We start from the raw sequence: 20014 nt of genomic DNA, 5'->3' as shown, positions 1-20014 counted from the left end.
ATCCCTTAAAAAAAGCAAACAAAATTCTCTACAAAACAAATCTTCCCATTATTCAGAGAAAAATTTTAACTACATCTGATGTTAGATCAGTCACTCATTCAAAATTTAACAGAAAAAAAGTAAATAACTAGTTAAAAAGTTAAGAAAAACCAAGAAGTTAGAACTTTATATAAAACATTTCCGTCATAAGTGTTCTGTCTATTTTTCAAGTGTCACATGATAGTGATAACACCTATGTAATTACAGTTAATTAATCAGGAATAATAAAGACAAATTACAGCGAGAAATAGAAGACCTAAAGAAATAGTAAACTTAAACTGACAAACGTCGGAAAAATTGCTCTCAGATGACAGGCAGCGCAATTTTATTCAGGGGCTGTAGCCTAGCTAAATTTTTCTTTATGGATGCAAAACATCAACCGACTATAGGAGTCGATTTCCAACCTGACTCTACACCAATTCTACACCTTTACAGAGGCATTAACCACTCAGCTGTCAGGGACTTGTCATCGTAACTCTAACAACTTTATTTCAGATTGAGAGCAATTGAAATCACTCAAAAAGCAAGAAGTGCGTGAGAAAGTCACTATAGAATTCAAAGATTGTTCTAGAAGAAAGTCAAGCGAAAAGATTGCTCTAGCACAAGAAGCAAAAAAAAAATGCATAAAAGAGACGCTCACGTTTGCAATATATTGTAGTTATTTCTAGTTTTTCTGACAATGCATTATTAATCTTGACACACTGTTTCCTTTTATCTGGGTAGAATTCAATCAACTTTAAAAGATTTCGTCCAATTTCAGCTATAGTTTTTTTTAATTATTTTGTTGTTGGGGACATTGTTAAGGCGTTTGCAAAGTCTAAGTAGAGGACGGACAACTGTTCTTTTTTCGCATCCAGACCGCCTTTTTTCGTGTCCAATTGCTAATCGATTTCCGTTAGTGTGTTGCACAGCCCACATTTACATAAGATTCTCCTCGTGCCTTTATTTTTATAGTCGTATTTTGTTTGCACGAAATTGCAGTGGATGTAACTCAGTCTTTCGCTTAATGGTTGTGTTAAATAGGAAGGAACCGACGATAGGTTTCGAATTCCGACCTGACTCCTAAACCTTTACAGAGGCATTAACCACTCAGCTGTCAGGGACTTGTCATCGTAACTCTAACAATTTTATTTCAGATTGAGAGCAATTGAAATCATTCTAGAAGCAAGAAGAAGTGCGCGAGAAAGTCACTAGAGAAGTCAAAGCTCTAGTTCTAGAAAACATCAAGCGAAAAGATTGCTCTAGCACAAAAGATCAAGCAAAAAAATGCATAAGAAGATGCACACGTTTACAATAATTGCTTCTCATTCGAAAGCAAATAAAAAACCGACAAAGTGCCAAAAATTCGCTCAAATTGAGAGACAACCAAAGCTTCTAGAACTGAATTTAACCAAATGTTACCAAAAACTAAAGAATACAAAAACTTCTGAAAAAACTTGAAATAAGCAAAATGGTAAAACGCTAAAAATTGACACTGAAAGCGTAAAATTCCCTTTTGTTGTTCAAAAATGTTTCCAAACGCACTAGTACCGATTTGGATAAACGAGAGAAACACATTTAACTGAGAAATTTGGAGTAAAAATAGAACTGCTTGCAAAAAGCTGCATATCAAAAAATGCTCGCTTAGACAATTTTTCAAACCTACATTTCTCGCTTTCTCAAACAAGTGTCATGAACAGAAAAGCACACTCTCTTCTCTCTGCTCGTCAGCAATTTCACCTCAACACGCGTTGTTTTCACGCGTTGCACTTCCTTTTTAAATACGCTCCAACAAAATTACCGATCAAAAAGACGCTCCACCAATACTCCACATGGTCTTCCCAGGGGTGCTTCGACAGCCTTATTTTCGTGTCCAATTTCTAATCGATTTTCGTTAGTCGGTTGCACTTTACATAAGATTCTCCACGTGTATTTGTTGTTTAAGTCGTATTTTGTTTGCACGAAATTGCAGATGTCACTCAATTTTTCGCTTAATGGTTATGTTCAAAAGAAAGGAACTTTGAAAAAGATGTTGTAAATTAGTTTGTTTCTGTCCAGGAAGTTTTCGTCAGCTTACAATAAGCAATTTTTTGTTATTTTAATTCCCCTCTTGCACAATGTTCGGTCTTTTCAAATTCGATACTCAATTTGACGTTAAAATTATTGCAATGATAAAAAAGATGCATTTCGACATAGAGCCTTAGGGACAACAGTTTGTGCTATTAGTTTTTCCTTGCAGGTGCATTGCTTCAATTTAGTATACACGAAGTGACTCTTTTGTAGCTTTTCGCATTTCTCTATCTGCTATTTGTTTGGGAGCCATGCTTGAGAACAGTATTATAGTATGCGTACAACATAGCCACTGTATGTATTCAATTAAATTTTTGATGAGGCGCTGTCGCCCATGCTTCGTTATAATTGGTAGAAGGCTTTGGTTGCTTTCGAAGGTCGGTGACTACAGTTCCTGCTACATATAAGATTTTTTGGAAACAATCAGACCCCGATCCCGCTGAAAAGAAACCTCTCTTTGTTCCTGATTTTTAGTGCGGCTTTTTGTCCGCTTTTGAGAGGGAGAACTTTACATTTTGATGAGTTTGGTGCCATGTGATTTGATCGTACCAATTTTTGATTCCTCCCATGCTCTTTTTTAAGTCTTCATGATTTAGGCTAATCAGTTTGAAGTCTGCGAAACCAAGATTTTCAGTGAGAGGAGCTTCTGATGTGATGTCATTTATGAAGAAAAGGAATAGCAGAGGACCTAAGATAGAACCTTGTGGAACGGAACTAGTTATTTCTGTTTTTTCTGACAATGCATTATTAATCTTGACACACTGTTTCGTTTTATATCGGCAGCTTTCAATCAACTTTAAAAGATTTTATGCAATTTCGAATAGGTGTAGTTTTTAATTATTTTGTTGTGGGGGACTTTGACAACTGTTCTTTTTTCGCATCGTCAAATTCGCATCGGTGTATAAAGAATTTAGAAAAAGTAGTAGCCGAATTGTAGCGGATCTCCTCTGTCTAAATCAAAATTGGTTTTCAAAGAGGTGTAAAAAAAGACAGCACACCAATGCAATCCAAAAACTTTGGATTGTGAAATAGCCATTTAAAAAAAATAGCCAGGAGTCATGTTCGCCAAAAAACATCCCTCGAAATAGCTACTATTTACAAGCATAACTCATTCAAACAGCAAAAACAATCTTAAGTCGAAGAATAACAGAAAATTTCACTTGGTCATTATGCCAACTCAACTAAAAACTTAGACACATTGAATTATTTATCTGAAAATAAAACTGCGAATACAAAAAGGGGTGTTTTCGTGCGATTGAGACTATTTATAAATATCTACATTTTTCTCCATTTACAAAAATTTAGACAAAAGAATTCCGGACGCGTGTTAAAAGAGTCGTCTTCGCCAAAAAAATATATTCAAGTCGAAGAAGAAAAGACAATTTCACTTGGTCAAGATGCAAATTCAACTGGAAACTCAAGACATTCAATTATTTATTTGACGATAAAACTACAAATACAAAAAAGAGTGTTCTCGTGCGATTGAGACTATTTACAAATATATACACTTTTCTCAATCCTGTCTAATTACTTGACAAAAATGTTTGCCAATTGCCAACAAAAAACTCGAATAACAATTTTGAGCAATTGAAAGTTAAGTATCAGAAAATTATGAGTGGTACATGGTACCTTTGTGATATGATTTACTGGACTTGTTTTTCTTTTCGTACTCTTCATGAGGTGAATCTTTTCTAGAGCTCCTCTTCGGTTCTCTTTCTCTGTCCCTGCTGCGTTCTTTTTCTCGCTTCCTTTCTGGACTTGTATGACGAGGCATCACGTCTCACAAAATATCATTTATAACTACCTGAAAACAGTTGCGCTATCCCTAATTTGGAATATCAAAAATTATGATCTCAATCAACAAAATTAAAAATCTACTATTGCACTTGCTTGTTTTCGATAAAAATCTTTTATAATAATAATAATAAAGGATTTAGGATGAAGTAATCCACGGGTTCGCATAAAACCCGGTTATTGAGTTGTTCAAAATTTATTGTTATTTACGTAAAGATGAGTTTCTTCAAGTCTCTACAGTTATTGCAGCCACACAAGAGACGCCAAGTACAAGGGTCTGATTCGTTGTAGCGGGATATGAAGAACCGATTGTAGAGTTCCAGGAGTTTGCTCTTGTGCTCTCGATCAAGGAGGATATCATATTTGAAATAATCATTGAACAGATTTGCAAGGTGACAGGCTCGGTACCAAAAATCTGACACACTCTTCTGCAACCGCATTTGCTTACAGATAAAATTTCTAGTGACTTGGGCTCTCCGGGTTCCCACCTCAGCGAGAGTGACATGGCTTTGCCAGTCTATATCAACTTTTCCCCATAACATTTTTGCAAATAATAACACGACATGAAGTTCTTGATATATAGACAGTGGCAAGATGTTGATTTTCTGCAGGTTTTCCTTGTTTGACAGGACGCTGTTGCTGATCTTGAATATCCAGGCCATTGCTTTTCGTTGAACACTTTCAAGTAAAGTTAAATCGCCCTTTGATGGTTTCCACAAGGCCGCGCCATAGCTGACAATTGGCACGACGTAGCAAACATATGCATTTTTCCTGGTTGCAAAATTTGCCTTGCACAGGTTTCGTTTTAGCAGAAGGAATGCATTCAAGGCTTTTTCAGTTCTTTTCTTCGCGTGTAGTGTCCAGATTAAAGAGTCAGTAACAAAGACGACCAAATCTTTAATCGATTGAGTGGCTTCGAAGGTATAATTGGGCAGAGATATTTGGGCAGAGCCTTTAATACACAGCAGCTTGCTTTTCGTAAGGTTCATTGACATCAGATTATCATCGCACCACCTCCACAGTTTTCTGACATCTATGTTGAGCGTCACAGGATTGGTCCCTACAATTTTGTAATCATCCGCATAGCCAAAAAACTTTGACATAACACAGGACGGCAAATCGTTTATGAAGACTAGGAAGAACAGCGGGCCTGGAATGGAACCTTCGGGGACGCCGCTAAATACATCAAGTTCTTTTGAGGTTGTACTATTTATTCGCACAGTTTGTTTCCGATTTGACAGATAGCTTCGAAGCAGACTTAGGCAGTTTCCTCCGATGCCAAGCGCCGATAGTTTGTCTAAAAGTAGATCGTGAGCGAATTTGTCGAATGCCTTCTGGAAATCGATATAAAAGGTCGTGAGGTAGGAAGGGTTGGAGTCCAGGCAGCTGAAGATCTCATGCAAGTACTCTATTAGATTTGTTGTGGTCGATCGTTTAGGCCGAAAACCATGCTGTGCGAGGTTTAAGGTTGAGTAGACTACTGGAATCAGTTTGTTGAAGAAGAGCGTTTCTAGCAATTTCGACACTGCAGACAGAAGGCTGATTGGTCTGTATTTAGAGGCGTCCTGTTTGTCACCATCTTTATAGATTGGTACAATTTCAGCTACTTTCCATTTAGTTGGGAAATGAACTTTGCAAGCTATTAAATTGAAGAGTAGACAAAGCGATTTTGGCAATGACTTGTGGAGGTTTTTTAAGAGCGCAATCCCTATCCTGTCTGGTCCTTTGGCTTTGTTTACATCAAGTTGCAGCAGTGAGCTCTGGATTTCTTCGGTGGTGAAGTAGACGTGGCTCAACTGAATTACAACGTTCTTGTTGTCTGTTTTGACTCTGTAAGGGATCTGTGTGAACACTGACTGGAAGTAATCGTTGATCAAGTCGGCTTTAGCAACGTCAGTAGTAGCTGTTCGGTGATTCAGAAAGATTTCGGTGGGCACAGAACTTGACTTGGTGTCAGACTTGAGATAGCGTTGTATGTCAGAAAACTTGCCATCTTGGAAGGGTCGAAGTTCATGCTCTTGTTGGTCGTGTTGAAGTGCTAGAGCAAGATTCATTTGCACATGCTCGATTTTGAGGTTAGTTGTGGGCGTTGGTTTCCGTTGCTGCTTTAGTTGAAGGGTATTCAATTTTTTGATAAGGTGAGACGATCCATGACTGACTTAGGGCGCGAGTTCAGATCTGTGTTTTGTGATGATAGGTAAGAAATCTTGGAGGATTTCATAAAACCATTGGTACCAAAGATCTAACATCAAGTCTACGATGCTCAGACAGTACGGAAGAAAAGGATGCTGAGCAATAAACTCGTTTATCTCGTTCCAATTAGCTTTCTTATATGCAAAGGCTCCAAAGTCGAGCTTCTGCCTTGGTTTTGGCGGTTGTGTGTGTGATAGCTTGATAGCAAAGAAGACCGTGGCGTGAAACGGCATATGATCACTTCTGAACATGCTTCTAAAATGATGGTCATGAACAATGCTTGAAACAGTCTGGGGTTTGTTGCATAGGAAAATGTCCAACAACTTTCCATCTCGAGATCGAATTAGTTGTTGAAAGTTTAGGACGCAGAGCTTGTTCAGTATTATCTGCTCGTCGGACGAAGTCGAGGTCATCGAAGGCCAGTGGGTACAGGTCAGATTTATATCTCCAGCAATGTATGAACAGACAGCTCCATATTCATATTGCTTGGACCTCAGAAAGGTCAAAAGTTGTGCGAAGTCAGCAACTGACCATGTGTAATGACTGTTAAGCGGCGCACTGTAAAGACAGCAGATTATGATGGGTTTGTACATCAGCAACCGGATAACAACACATTCCTTGAAGCTTGAGACAATTTCACAACTTGGAATGTTTCGAACAACAGCTAAAAGTGCACCACCGTGTTTTGTAGCCCGCTTTGCACTTGGTCGGTCTTTTCGGTGTATTGTAAAGTTGGAGAGGAAGGTTGCACTGTCTTTGACACTTTCAGTAAGCCACGTTTCTGTAAGGCAAATGATTTGGTAATGATTTGCTACTGTTATGGAATTGGAGAAAGAGGTTCGTCGGTTATATTCGAGTATACTTCTGGCATTGTAGATAAGAATGTTGAGGAAGGTGGTTAGTCAAAAGGACCCGTGGACTTCGGGTGTTTTCTCCTTGACCCATTTTGTGCCTCGCCGGATGAACAAATTTCCGTCACGAACTCGAAGATTCTTTGGTTTGGTGCCATCATTGATTAGTTCACGTCTTCGCATTAAAGCTTGGTTTTCACGATCAGCTTCTTCTTTTGTTAGTTGTCGACCCAAAAAACATAGGTTCGCCAAAGGTTTTCAGTTTTCTCGCAGAAAATAAAATCATTCGTCGTTGATAGGCATTCGGAATCTTCAAAAGTATTGTTCTAGTCTCGCCCTCCTCGTGCCGCCCCAGCCGTATCACATCTCCAATATCCGCATTGAACTCGACGTGCGCCAGTAATTTCTGAACCTGGGCAAGATCATGTTCCTGACGTAGTCTAGCTTCTTTTCCGTTTGATTCAGGGAATCCACGTATTGGTACGCTTCAGAAAAAAGGTCAATTAAGAGAAAGCCCCTCCCCTAAAAGTGTAGTCGGTCAACTCGGGGGCAGCAAGTCAACTGTCCTCTGTGTATTTCTATATCCTGACAGCAGTCAAAAATTAAGTAGTAGTAGCAGTAAAAAACTCAATTCCAAATCAGGAGTGAAGAGATCATTTAGTCCAGGCATCAAGAGAAATTAAGAGCGACAATTTATACAAAAACATTTTACAAAATAAGAACAAGAGATATCAATGTTAAAATTAGCACGTTTTTCAACTAGAAAAATATGTACTGTAGTACGAAATATGCTCAGCGGAATATCGAATTTAATAACATTTAGCTTTAGCAGTTCGTTTCCACATCTGGTGGCCCTGACAAAAAAGTTATCTTCAGAGCAAAACTTCTGCGTTTTAGGCACGCTTAACATTCCAAGAGTCGATGACCTGGTGTTGAAAAAACTATTTTGTATTTCACTCTCAACCGCCGCTTGTTTATTGATCATTTTCCAGACCAGCAACATATCTGCCTGAATCTTCTGGTAGCAAACTGTTAAGAAAGAGTCTCTTTAGTGCAGAAACATAATCGCGATCAGAAATAATCCATCTGAAAACTCTTGATTGAAATTTCTCCAGCTTGTGAATATATGTAAAAGAAACCAATTTGTCAAATTAAAATTACTTCCAATATTTTCAACAAACGTTTTCGAACTTTACGTTCATCGTCAAGTTAAAACTGTTTTACAAATTGTTAAAAGATAAAATGAATCTGTATTTACATTTGTCTGAGACGACAATTAAAAAAATTTTAGGAAATATTCTACAAAGTCAATCGAAAATTCTCCCTATATGCAATGTTTGGCCTATTTACAACTCATATTTACATCTGTTATCAATTTATTTAAAAACATTCCTATTCCGGATTTTTCGATATTGGCCAAGCTCTTGCATTTTTAGGGTTATTCCGAATTTGCCCTAACCATAAGTATCCCTCTCGTGGAGGTTTTGCAAATTTCGTTTTGTCATGCACAAAATGTTTTTTGCCCTATGTATTCTCATCTAGTCAAAATTATGATTTGAACTAATATTTTAGCGCGAGTTTCCTCCCCCTATTTTCATCGCGTGTTTTTGGTGCCGGCTTCAGCTTGCTGATATATATGGCTTCGATAATCATTAGTTTTTGACCCAGCTGTGAATCCTTCTTTTGATGTTCTGTTATCCTTTTGGTAACATGCCGGCTTGTTTGCCCCACATAGATGGATCCGCATCCATTACATTTAATCTCATATACCACGTGGGATTTCAGGTCTCTATCGAAAGATGATTTCAGGGTGGGGAGGCACGATCTTAATTTCCGTGTTGTAAAAACTACTTGCAATTCGCATAGTTTCTTCAGTTTGCTTGCAAAGTTTTAAGTAAGGTTGCCTCTGTATTGTAGAAAAATAGTTACGGAATACTGCCATACAGATCAACCCTAAAGAAGGATGGAGATGACGAGGCTTTGATACAATAAAATTTTCCACCTTGCTGAGATCGGGAAAAGCACATTTTGCTTTATAAAATAGAAAATCTTTTCGGATTTAGCTAATTTCGTATCAATGTGACGCTGCTAGCTCAAACTACTTGACATGGTGAAGCCAAGATCTTCAATATAGTCGATCTAATCCAGTGCTGCCTCACCAAGTTTTAATACTTGCGAACAATCAAAATTGAAACGTAAAAATTTACATTTAGACGGATGAAAGCTCAAGCAATTTAAAACTGACCACTGCTGTAAGGTGTTGAGATCTTGTTGTACAAGTTTTGACTCGCAGCATGTGAAAATTTTCAAATCATCAGCGTACAGAAAATACGATCCATGTGAGATTGCTTTTGGCATATCATTGATAAATAACAGAAAAAGAAGTGGTCCAAGGACACTGCCTTGGTACACCAGGTGTCACATTCAAGAGAGGAGAGAGAGTGTCTTTCACTTTGACGCACTGTAAGCGATCAGAAAGTCAAGACTCAAAAGCACCATAAAACGGCGATAGAAGCCATGAATTTGAAATTTAGACAGCTCTTAATAATGAGGAACAGTGTCAAAGGCCTTCCTGATGTCATAATAAACTGAAAATGCAGGAGAGCTATTGTCTTGAGAGTTATAATTAATATCTAAGTAATCAACCATTTGAGTTACAGTGCTCTTTAATTTCATGAATCCGTGTTGCTGTTTGCGAACTAAAAATTTCACCTTTGGATCTTTGGATAAACAAAATCAAAACATGTTGGAATACCAAAAAAAGTATACATAAAATTTTTACTGGACTGTATTTTTCAACCAAGGGCGTATTATACGATCTCTTCCATAAAAAAAGCCAGGTGCAATTTATGGTAACCCAGTAAAAGACTTGTTGAACTGCTGAAGTTAAAGATGTCGAGTACTCACGAAGAACGAATGAAGGAATGTTATCAGCACCCATGGTGGTTGAATCATAGCGCATTATTAAGGTTCTAACCTCTGTTTCTGAAAACGTTACGTTGTCTATACAAAACTCTGGCAAAAACTCATAAGATGCTGGTCATCATTTTTAATTTTGGGAGAAAAACGGAACCAAAGGAGGTATTCAGAAGCAAAAGATAGATGCAAAAATAAAGTAAAGCATCAAATGCAAAAGATAGAGAAATTAATGCATCAGAAGTATAACCAAAATAAATATTGTAATAAAATCTAACAAGCACAAATCTTGTACCTTTGATCACTTTTATTGCAGTCTTCCATTATATGGGGTAACTGACAATCCATCGTGCTTCAATGATTTTTTCGTGCCTCAACGAGAAAAGTTTCTTTGTTCCAGACAATCTTCCAGCTGGATTTCTTACACAATGCTGTTCTGAATTATCTTGCTTTAAAAAGTACTCAGATATATTATTTCCTTTCAGGACTTAAAAAGTCCGGAAATTGAGAAAAAAAGACAAAGAAATATATTCCCTTGCGGTTATTGATTGTAAACAAAATTTTGGAAAGGTAATTGTAACTGTAATTAAACTTAAAAATATGCTGCTTTTGTCCCATTTCCTACATTTAGATAAATAGTACTTGCTAATTTCTAAATAGCTGCTAGAGAATGGTGTCAATTAAATTAGACTTATAGAGTGTGTTGGTCCAAAAATAGCAAACTGTTTACAAACACTAGTAGCTCTATTTTGTCTAAAGCCTTGACTGTGCCATAGTTTTCTCTTAAAGGTCTATCTTGATTGTGCGACAGTTTTTCAAGCTTTTAATTCATTCTTTTTGAATTGTTTTCCATCGATGAGCAAACCGTTTTGGCGTAGAGGAAAAGGAACTAAGGCCAAAGTTTTTACTTTCACGGAGCTCTTGATTTCCGATCTACTAGTCGCCTTTTCTCGCAGGTCAACAAAAAACTTTTCTCAGCTCGTCGCTTGTCTTTCTTTCATAAACGTTGTGAGTTTAGTCAATATCTACACATTTCTCCAGGAAGTACACTCTTGAACAACCATTCCTAATTTTTCTAATTTTTGAAATGTTTTAATCTTTATATCCATTGGCCATTGCTCAGACTCAACATTTGATATAAGCAACTTGTCTAGAACTGCGCTGAACATCAGCACCATAATTGGGAAGCTCACTCAAACTACGGACCAATACGTCCGTAAGTAACCAGTTTGCTGCCCCCGTGAGACAATTTGTCTCGCTCTACGTTGATTCTTACCCAGTTTCGGTTTTATTCTTCCTTAGTTGAGCAGGTCCTGAGACTCTTTTCCTGCGTCAAAATGACCTCTTGATTTTTAAAAGAGATCGAAAAACGTTTTCAAGCAATTGAAAGTTACGTATGAGAGAAGTATGAGTGGCACGTGATGAATGTTGGCAGATCACAAAGAGGTATGATATAACCTTTGTGATATGATTCACTTGAATTGTTATTCTTTTCATTATCTTCATGAGGTGAATCTTTTCAATTAACCAATATGTTGACCTTTTCTGATATGTTGTTTTTTTCTCGAAAATTCAGTTCATTCTCCTAAAGAAACTTTCCAACTTTGATAATATTCTGTCAGCTGTTGTTTTTTAACATTTTTAGCGTGCATTTTGTAGGATGCTTCTATCTACAAAATTCTTCAACACAAACCCCATTTTCCTGCAAACTACTCGCTAATTTGTTAATGTCTGCTAATATTTAAGTTCATTTAAGTTGTTCTTGTAAAGGGGCTCGGAAAAAAGTTATTCCTTGACAAAAAACGGTAGCTCAATTCTGTCTGAAGCTTTGACTGCGCCATAGTATTCTCTTAGAGGTCCATCTTGACGGCGCGACATCCTCTATAGCTCTTGATTTATTCTTTTTGAATCAATTTCTATAAATGAGCGAACAGTTTCGCCTAGAAAAATGACTGCTCAGGCCGAAAATTCAATTGTCGAAGCGCAACTGGTTTCAGACTTACTAGTCGCCTCCTTTTCTCACAGGTCAACAAATTTGTTTTCAGCTTTTCTCAGCTGGTCTTTCATTGATGAACGTTGAAAAGTATGTTATGCCTGCTCAGTGAAGTTGTCGTTATCTTGAACACGAGACTTCTCATTTTTTTTAATCAATATCTACAAAATTCTTGAACTAAACTCTTGAACAACTTTTCTTACATTTTCAAGTTTGACATGTTTTAATACTATTTCCAATGGTCAATACTCCAAATCGACATGTAGAAGTACGTTGAACATCAGCGCCAAAGTTGAGAGGTTAACCTAAACTACAGACGACTACTGCCCTATGTAAACACTTCGCTTCCCTCTTAAGTCGCTTTTGTCTCGCTTTGCGTTGGTTCTTACCCAGCTTAAGATTTTTTTCCCTTGTTGGGCAAGCTCCTTGCATTGCCCTTGTACTGCAAAAAAACATTCAGTGTGTGCCGCTCTCATTCCTCGTCTTGAGTGAGTTGGAGGTACTGCTTCAGGACAAAAGCAGTATACCGACTCCGCCTAGAGATTATGTTTTTCATCGCCTGGAGGATAAAATTTTCCAGTTTTTATGAGGTCTCTGTTTATATTGGTTGTCTTTCCCCTCTAACAGTACACAATACGGTTGAAATTGGAAACTCATTTCTGTCAAAAAATTGCACAGATCTTTGGATTTACAGGGTTACAAGTTTGATCGTTATGTTGATATAGTGTTATTGATTGCGCTATTTCATAGTTCTAGATCTATTCTTCCGTTTATTGAGCTGTTTGATTGCACCAAAGTCAGTTGTATTTCAGTCACTTTTACGCAAAGGGGTTTAAACATCGGCCCAGTACCGTTATTGTATGGGGCAGTAGATCCCACTTAATGTCATAAGTGATGTGTTTAGATTCCTGAAAAAAGGAACTAGCTGCCAAAGTTTTCATATTATTCTAAATTTGTGAAAAAACTTAATTGTTTTATGTTTTTTAGGGCCTCTTCTAATCTTTTGAATTAAATAATCTATATTTAAAGCAGTTAGTCCATTTGAAAACTATATATACAAACGTATTCGAAATAACATGAAAAAAAATATGTAAATTAAGAGTTGTTCGGAAAATTTTTTTGAATAGACCAAATGGGGCTGCTGCAGGTGTTCTTTAGTGAATTTTAGCAAATATTTTGCGTAGAAAGACAACTACTCAGGCCAAAAATTTACTTTCAGAGGGCCACTGACTTTTGACCTACTAGTTGCCGCTTTTTCTCGCAGGTCAACAAAATTAGTTTTAGCTTTTCTCAACTCGTCTTTCATTAATAAACGTTGAAATGTATCTTATGCCTGCTCAGAGAATATGTCGTTTTTTGGAACAGAAGATCTTTCATTATCTTAATCAATATCTACACAATTTTCTAGGAACTATACTCTTGAGCATCTTTCCTTAAATTTTCTAAGTTTGACATATTTTAATATTATTTCCAATGGTCATTACTCCAAAACGACATATAGAAGTACGCTGAACATCAGCGCAAAAAATGAGAAGCTAACTCAAACTACGGACGACTACGTCCCTAAGTAAACACTTCGCTTTCCTCTTAAGACGCTTTTCTCTCTTTCTAAGTTGGTTCTTACCCAGTTCAGGATTCCTTTTTCCCTTGTTGGGCAGGCTCCTCATATTGACCTTGTGTCGCAAAAAACATCCAGTGTGTGCCGCTCTCGATCCTCGTCTTGAGTGAGTTGGCCGTTCTGCTTCAAGACAAAAGCAGACTACCGACTCCTCCTAGAGATTATATTTTTCATCGCCTGGATGAGAAATATTCCAGTTTTTTATGAGGTCTCTGGTTTTATTGGTTGTTTTTACCCTCTAACAGAACATTTTCTTTTTTTCTCTAAAAGAACATTTTACCCTCTAACTCATTTCCTTCAAATAATCTCACAGATTGTTGGTGCTACAGAGTTACAGTTTTGATTGGTGTTTTGTTATAGTGCTGTTGATTGCGTCATTTCATAGTTCCAGATCTATTCTTCTGTTTATTGAGCTGTTTGATTCCACCAAATTTCAGTCAACTTTACAAAAACGTCTTTAAATTTCGGCCCCGTACTGTTATTTTATGGGGCAATAGATCCGTTAAGATTCGTGAAAAAAGGAACGAGCTGCCAAAATTTTCACATTATTCTAAATTTGTGAAAAAACATTATTGTTTTGTGCTTCTTAGGGCTTCTTCTAATCTATTGATTTAAATAATCTATATTTAAAGCAGTTAGTCCATTTGAAAACTATAACAAACGTATTCGAAATAACATGAAAAAAATAAGTAAATTAAGAATTGTTCGGAAAATTTTTTTGAATAGATAAATTGGGGCGGGTGCAGGTGTTCTTTTGTGATTTTTTGCGAGCCCAGAAAATTGCATTGGTTGTGCGTCTGTTATTTGTAGTTTTTGGTAAAACTTATCAGTAATTAGATGTTTTTTTATTTCAAATAAAGTTTCCTTTATTTCTTTTTCTCCTTGGAAAAATAGATCGTCATTTATTTCCTCATTACAAAAAAATTGGGGGTCAGGCTAATATTTTGTTTTTTTCGATTGATATGTTGTTTTCGTAACAAACAATCCATTGCCCTTATCACAAGTACGGTACAGTTGGTTTAATATTCATAATCCTAAATAATTTTTGTCACCTTTCAACCCCGTCTGTCAGCTGGTGTTATTCATTTAGTCTACCATTTGGAGGATATCGCTACCTCTCAAAAGAGTTCAACTTAAACACCATTTTCCAGCATCACTACTTGCTAATTTGTTAATGTTGGCTAGAAATTAGGTTTAATTGAGTTTGTCTAAGGGAGATTTGGCTCATAAAAGAGTCATTCTTAAACGAATAATGGTAGCTCAATTCTGTCCAAAGCATTGATTGCGCCATAAATTTCTCTTAAAGGTCTATCTTGACGGTGCGACAATTTTTTAAGCTTTTGATTCATGTTGTATACTTGCTGTGCGGTATATCTCTAACGAAGATTGATTTTTCAATTATGAATGCTTTACTTGTGCTATTTTTAACTGCGGTAATAATGTTTTGATAAATGAATTTAATCAATTGACGAAACGATTTCTTATTTCTATGTCATCTTTATTCTTAAAAGCGGAGTGGTCTGGCTGTTAGAGTTTAACCTAAGCAATCAGTGGGGGCTTGTTGCTTATCTTGTGAAAGATTTAAACCAGTTTTCAAAACTGTTTTTTGGAGATAGAAGAAAATTGAAATCTGATTATTAAACAAACTGTTTTTGAATGAAATTGAATCGCTTCTCCTTTATTCCTTTTTTCTCTTTTTCCATTTTTCGCAGTCTTTGGTTTTTATCACATTCTTTTTTTGTGCTGTTCTCTTTCCTCTGTTTTGTATCTGCATTGTTTTCAATTCCTTTTTAGTCAAATCAAAATTGTTCTTTGAAAATCCATTACACTTGCCGACTGATTGAAATGTCATTCGTCTCTTAAGCAAATGAACACCTTTTTATTTAAAAAGGTGAAATTTACAATTTTCCTGCTTCCTATCAAATTACTGCAATAATCATGTTTGTATTTAAACATGCAATGAAAAATAGAATGGGGATAGTTTAAAGCCTTCTATAATTAAATTTTTTTTTGCAACCACGGAATATTCTTCTTCGTCACACTGAGAAGCCAACCATAATTTAACAGTCATGACCCCTTTCTTGAGAAGTTTCAAGCTATCAAGTAAAAGTTATGAGGTCAAGCAATTAGCTAAATCATTAAACCATGCCTATGCGCGAGTATACGTTTGGTACATCTGGGTAGAGTTCAATGTGATGATTTTGCAAAATTTTAGCTTGTAATTCTGCTGTTGTATCTGAAACTGTTATTCAAGATAAACCACATTTTTCTTGTGATTTTTGGGGTCGGAGTGTGCCATCAAATAATTGGAAAACTCCTCGGAATCTGCGGAGATTTGTTTTTATTGCTTGTCCCTCAAGGATTATTCAAAAAGGGAATTTATTGTGTATTGGCAGTTTTTTATGGGTCAAGTATGTCCATCAATATGAAATGCATGCGATAAAAAGATAGGAATCAGTCCACCTGCGAGTGAGTTGTTGATAGTTGTAAACCCTGATATATTATCTATTGCTTTAACTCTAAGTTTCTGAATCAGGAATGTTATATGTTATCGGTTGTTTAAGGGCTCCATATCGCTCAAGAATTGCTCTTCTGCTCCTCTGGCAGACGAATTATCTGCTTTTGCACCTCTTGAGAGAGTTTAATGCGAGCGGTTGTTTTATTTGGTAGGTGTGGAAGGCTGTCCAGCTCTGGAAAGTCGTTGAACAAATCATAGAGTTATGCTTGGAACAGGTTTCCAAATCAGACTTGAGCTGATTCTTTCGTCCTTGAATTTCGTTTCCGCATCTAATGGTTATCACACAAACCGTGCACCCTTCGTGGATTTTCACTGGAATTGGTATGCTGGAATTCATTCGTCTTTGATGTAAATTCAACTTAGAATGCGCAGATGTGATAAGCCATCTCGCAAAGCGTAGGCTTTCTCCTTCAAAGGTACCTTTATTGATTTCAAGTTACTTGCTGTGCGGTCTATCTCTAACGAAGATTGATTTTTCAATTATGAATGCTTTACTTGTGCTATTTTTAACTGCGGTAATAATGTTTTGATAAATGAATTTAATCACTTGACGAAACGATTTCTTATTTCTATGTCATCTTTATTCTTAAAAGCGGAGTGGTCTGGCTGTTAGAGTTTAACCTAAGCAATCAGTGGGGGCTTGTTGCTTATCTTGTGAAAGATTTAAACCAGTTTTCAAAACTGTTTTTTGGAGATAGAAGAAAATTGAAATCTGAATATTAAACCAACTGTTTTTGATTGAAATTGAATCGCTTCTCCTTTATTCCTTTTTTCTCTTTTTCCATTTTTTGCAGCCTTTTGTTTTTATCACATTCTTTTTTTGTGCTCTTCTCATTCTTCTGTTTTGTATCTGCATTGTTTTCAATTCCTTTTTAGTCAAATCAAAATTGTTATTTGAAAATCCATTACACTTGCCGACTGATTGAAATGTCATTCGTCTCTTAAGCAAATGAACACCATTTCATTTTAAAAAAATGAAACTTACAATATTGCTGCTTCTTATCAAATTACTGCAATTATCATGCTTGTATTTAAACATGCAATGAAAAATAGAATGGGGATAGTTTTAAGCCTTCTATAGTTAAACTTTTTTTTGCAACCACGGAATATTTTTCTTCGTCACTCTGAGAAGCCAACCACAACTTAACAGTCATGACCTCTTTTTTGAGAAGTTTCAAGCTATCATGTGAAAGTTATGAGGTCAAGCAATTAGCTAAATCATTAAACCATGCCTATGCGCGAATATACGTTTGGTACATCTGGTTAGAGTTCATTGTGATGTTTTTGCAAAATTCTAGCTTGTAATTTTGATGTTGTATCTGAAACTGTTGTTCAGGATTAACGACATTTTTCTTGTAATTTTTGGGGTCGGAGTGTGCCATCAAATAATTGGAAAACTCCTCGGAATCTGCGGAGACTGGTTTTGTTTTTATTGCTTGTCCCTCAAGGAATATACAAAAAGGGACTTTCTTGTGTATTGGCAGTTTTTTATGGGTCAAGTATGTCCATAAATATTAAATGCTTGTGATAAAAGGAGAGGAAGTAGTCCAACTGTGGGTGAGTTGTTGATAGTTGTAAAGCCTGATATATGTTCTATTGCTATAACTCTAAGTTTCTGCATCTCGAATGTTATCGGATGTTTAAGGGCTCTATATTGCCCAAGAATCGCTCTTCTGCTCCTCTGGCAGACGAATTATCTGCTTTTGCACCTGAGAGAGATTAATGCGAGCGGTTGTTTTATTTGGTAGGTTTGGAAGGCTATATAGCTGTGGAAAGTTGTTGAACAAATCATAGAGTTATCCTTGGAACAGGTTTCCAAATCCGACTTGAGCTGATTATTTCGTCCTTGAATTTTCGTGTCCGCATCTAATGGTTATCACACAAACCGTGCACCCTTCGTGGATTTTCACTGGAATTGGTATGCTGGAATTCATTCGTCTTTGATGTAAATTGAACTTAGAATGCGCAGATGTGATGAGCCATCTCCCAAAGCGTAGGTTTTCTCCTTCAAAGGTAACTTTATTGATTTCAAGTTACTTGCTGTGCGGTCTATCTCTAACGAAGATTGATTTTTCAATTATGAATTCTTTACTTGTGCTATTTTTAACTGCGGTAATAATGTTTTGATAAATGAATTTTATCACTTGACGAAACGTTTTCTTATTTCTATGCCACCTTTATTCTTAAAAGCGGAGTGGTCTGGCCGTTAGAGTTTAACGTCAGCAATCAGTGAGGGCTTGTTGCCTATCTTGTAAAGGATTTCAATCAAGTTTCAAATTTGGTTTTTTAGAGATAGAAGAAAATTAAAATCTGAATATTAAACCAACTGTTTTTGAATGAAATTGAATCGCTTTTCCTTTATTCCTTTTTTCTCTTTTTCCATTTTTTGCAGTCTTTGGTTTTTATCACATTCTTTTTTTTGTGCTGTTCACATTCTTCTGTTTTGTATCTGCATTGTTTTCAATTCCTTTTTAGTCAAATCAAAATTGTTCTTTGAAAATCCATTACACTTGCCGACTGATTGAAATGCCATTCTTCTTTTAAGCAAATGAACACCTTTTTATTTAAAAAAGTGAAATTTACAATTTTTCTGCTTCCTATCAAATTACTGCAATAATCATGATTGTATTTTAACATGCAATGAAAAATAGAATGGGGATAGTTTAAAGCCTTCTATAATTGAATTTTTTTTGCAACCACGGAATATTTTTCTTCGTCACACTGAGAAGCCAACCACAATTTAACAGTCATGACCCCTTTTTTGAGAAGTTTCAAGCTATCATGTAAAAGTTATGAGGTCAAGCAATTAGCTAAATCATTAAACCATGCCTATGCGCGAATATACGTTTGGTACATCTGGGTAGAGTTCATTGTGATGATTTTGCAAAATTCTAGCTTGTCATTTTGATGTTGTATCTGAAACTATTGTTCAGGATTAACGACATTTTTCTTGTGGTTTTTGGGGTAAGGATGTGCCATCAAATAATTGGAATCCTCCTCGGAATCTGCGGAGACTGGTTTTGTTTTTATTGCTTGTCCCTAAAGGATTACACAAAAAGGGACTTTCTTGTGTATTGGCAGTTTTTTATGGGTCAAGTATGTCCATAAAAATGAAAAGCTTGCAATAAAAGGAAAGAAAGTAGTCCAACTGTGAGTGAGTTGTTGATAGTTGTAAACCCTGATATATGTTCTGTTGCTTTAACTCTAATTTTCTGAATCTGGAATGTAATCGGTTGTTTAAGGGCTCTATATCGCACAAGAATCGCTCTTCTGCTCCTCTGGCAGACGAATTATCTGCTTTTGCACCTCTTGAGAGAGTTTAATGCGAGCGGTCGTTTTATTTGGTAGGTGTGGAAGGCTGTCCAGCTCTGGAAAGTTGTTGAACAAATCATAGAGTTATCCTTGGAACAGGTTTCCAAATCAGACTTGAGCTGATTATTTCGTCCTTGAATTTCGTGTCCGCATCTAATGGTTATCACACAAACCGTGCACCCTTAGTGGATTTCCACTGGCATTGGTAAGCTGGAGATCATTCGTCTTTGATGTAAATTGAAATTAGAATGCGCAGATGTGATAAGCCATCTCCCAAAGCGTAGGCTTTCTCCTTCAAAGGTAACTTTATTGATTTCAAATTGCAATTCTCTAGCGATCGATACTGGTCTTCTATTGGCAGCGCTGCGAAGCATGTTGAGCTCGTTTTCTTCATTGCGAAGGTTTGCTTGCATATAGTGAAAACCTTTATAACAACGCTTTTCTCCAAATCATTTTCCGATGCCGCTGCTGTCTTGCTCTTGTCATCAGTTCTCGCGATATATCAGTCCTCCAAATCCCGTATGCTTGAAGTACCAGCCTGCAATGGCATCGATATTGGGATCTTTTCGTATTCCATAAGTAGTGTGGATTTTGACGCTAGTGGGAAAGTAAAAATGAAAATTATTCCGGCTTCATCTGATTCAATTTTCTAAGTAATTTGTTTCACAGTACGTCAGGATATCTGTGAGTGGTATTGGTTAAGTCAACCTGTTTACATTTTCGATTCTATT

The 20014-nt window shown here is 36.5% G+C and overlaps 2 protein-coding genes across 4 annotated transcripts in view; both read right to left on the bottom strand.

Annotated features, from left to right (window-relative positions):
• The window catches only part of LOC142349205 (uncharacterized), a 69937-nt gene extending 66048 nt beyond the window's left edge, over positions 1–3889 (bottom strand). For all 3 annotated transcript variants that reach the window (XM_075400615.1, XM_075400616.1, XM_075400617.1), the window contains exon 1: positions 3718–3889. In XM_075400615.1, the coding sequence (XP_075256730.1) occupies positions 3718–3862 (145 nt within the window). In that variant the 5' untranslated portion in view covers positions 3863–3889. The remainder of the gene's footprint in view (positions 1–3717) is intronic.
• The window catches only part of LOC142349671 (geranylgeranyl transferase type-1 subunit beta-like), a 274458-nt gene that overhangs the window by 217713 nt on the left and 36731 nt on the right, over positions 1–20014 (bottom strand). The gene's annotated exons all lie outside the window — the stretch shown is intronic.

The sequence above is a fragment of the Convolutriloba macropyga genome, chromosome 11 (assembly GCF_964194025.1).
Source record: "Convolutriloba macropyga chromosome 11, txConMacr16.3, whole genome shotgun sequence".
NCBI lineage: Eukaryota > Metazoa > Xenacoelomorpha > Acoela > Convolutidae > Convolutriloba > Convolutriloba macropyga.
This window is presented reverse-complemented; position numbering and strand designations above follow the sequence as displayed.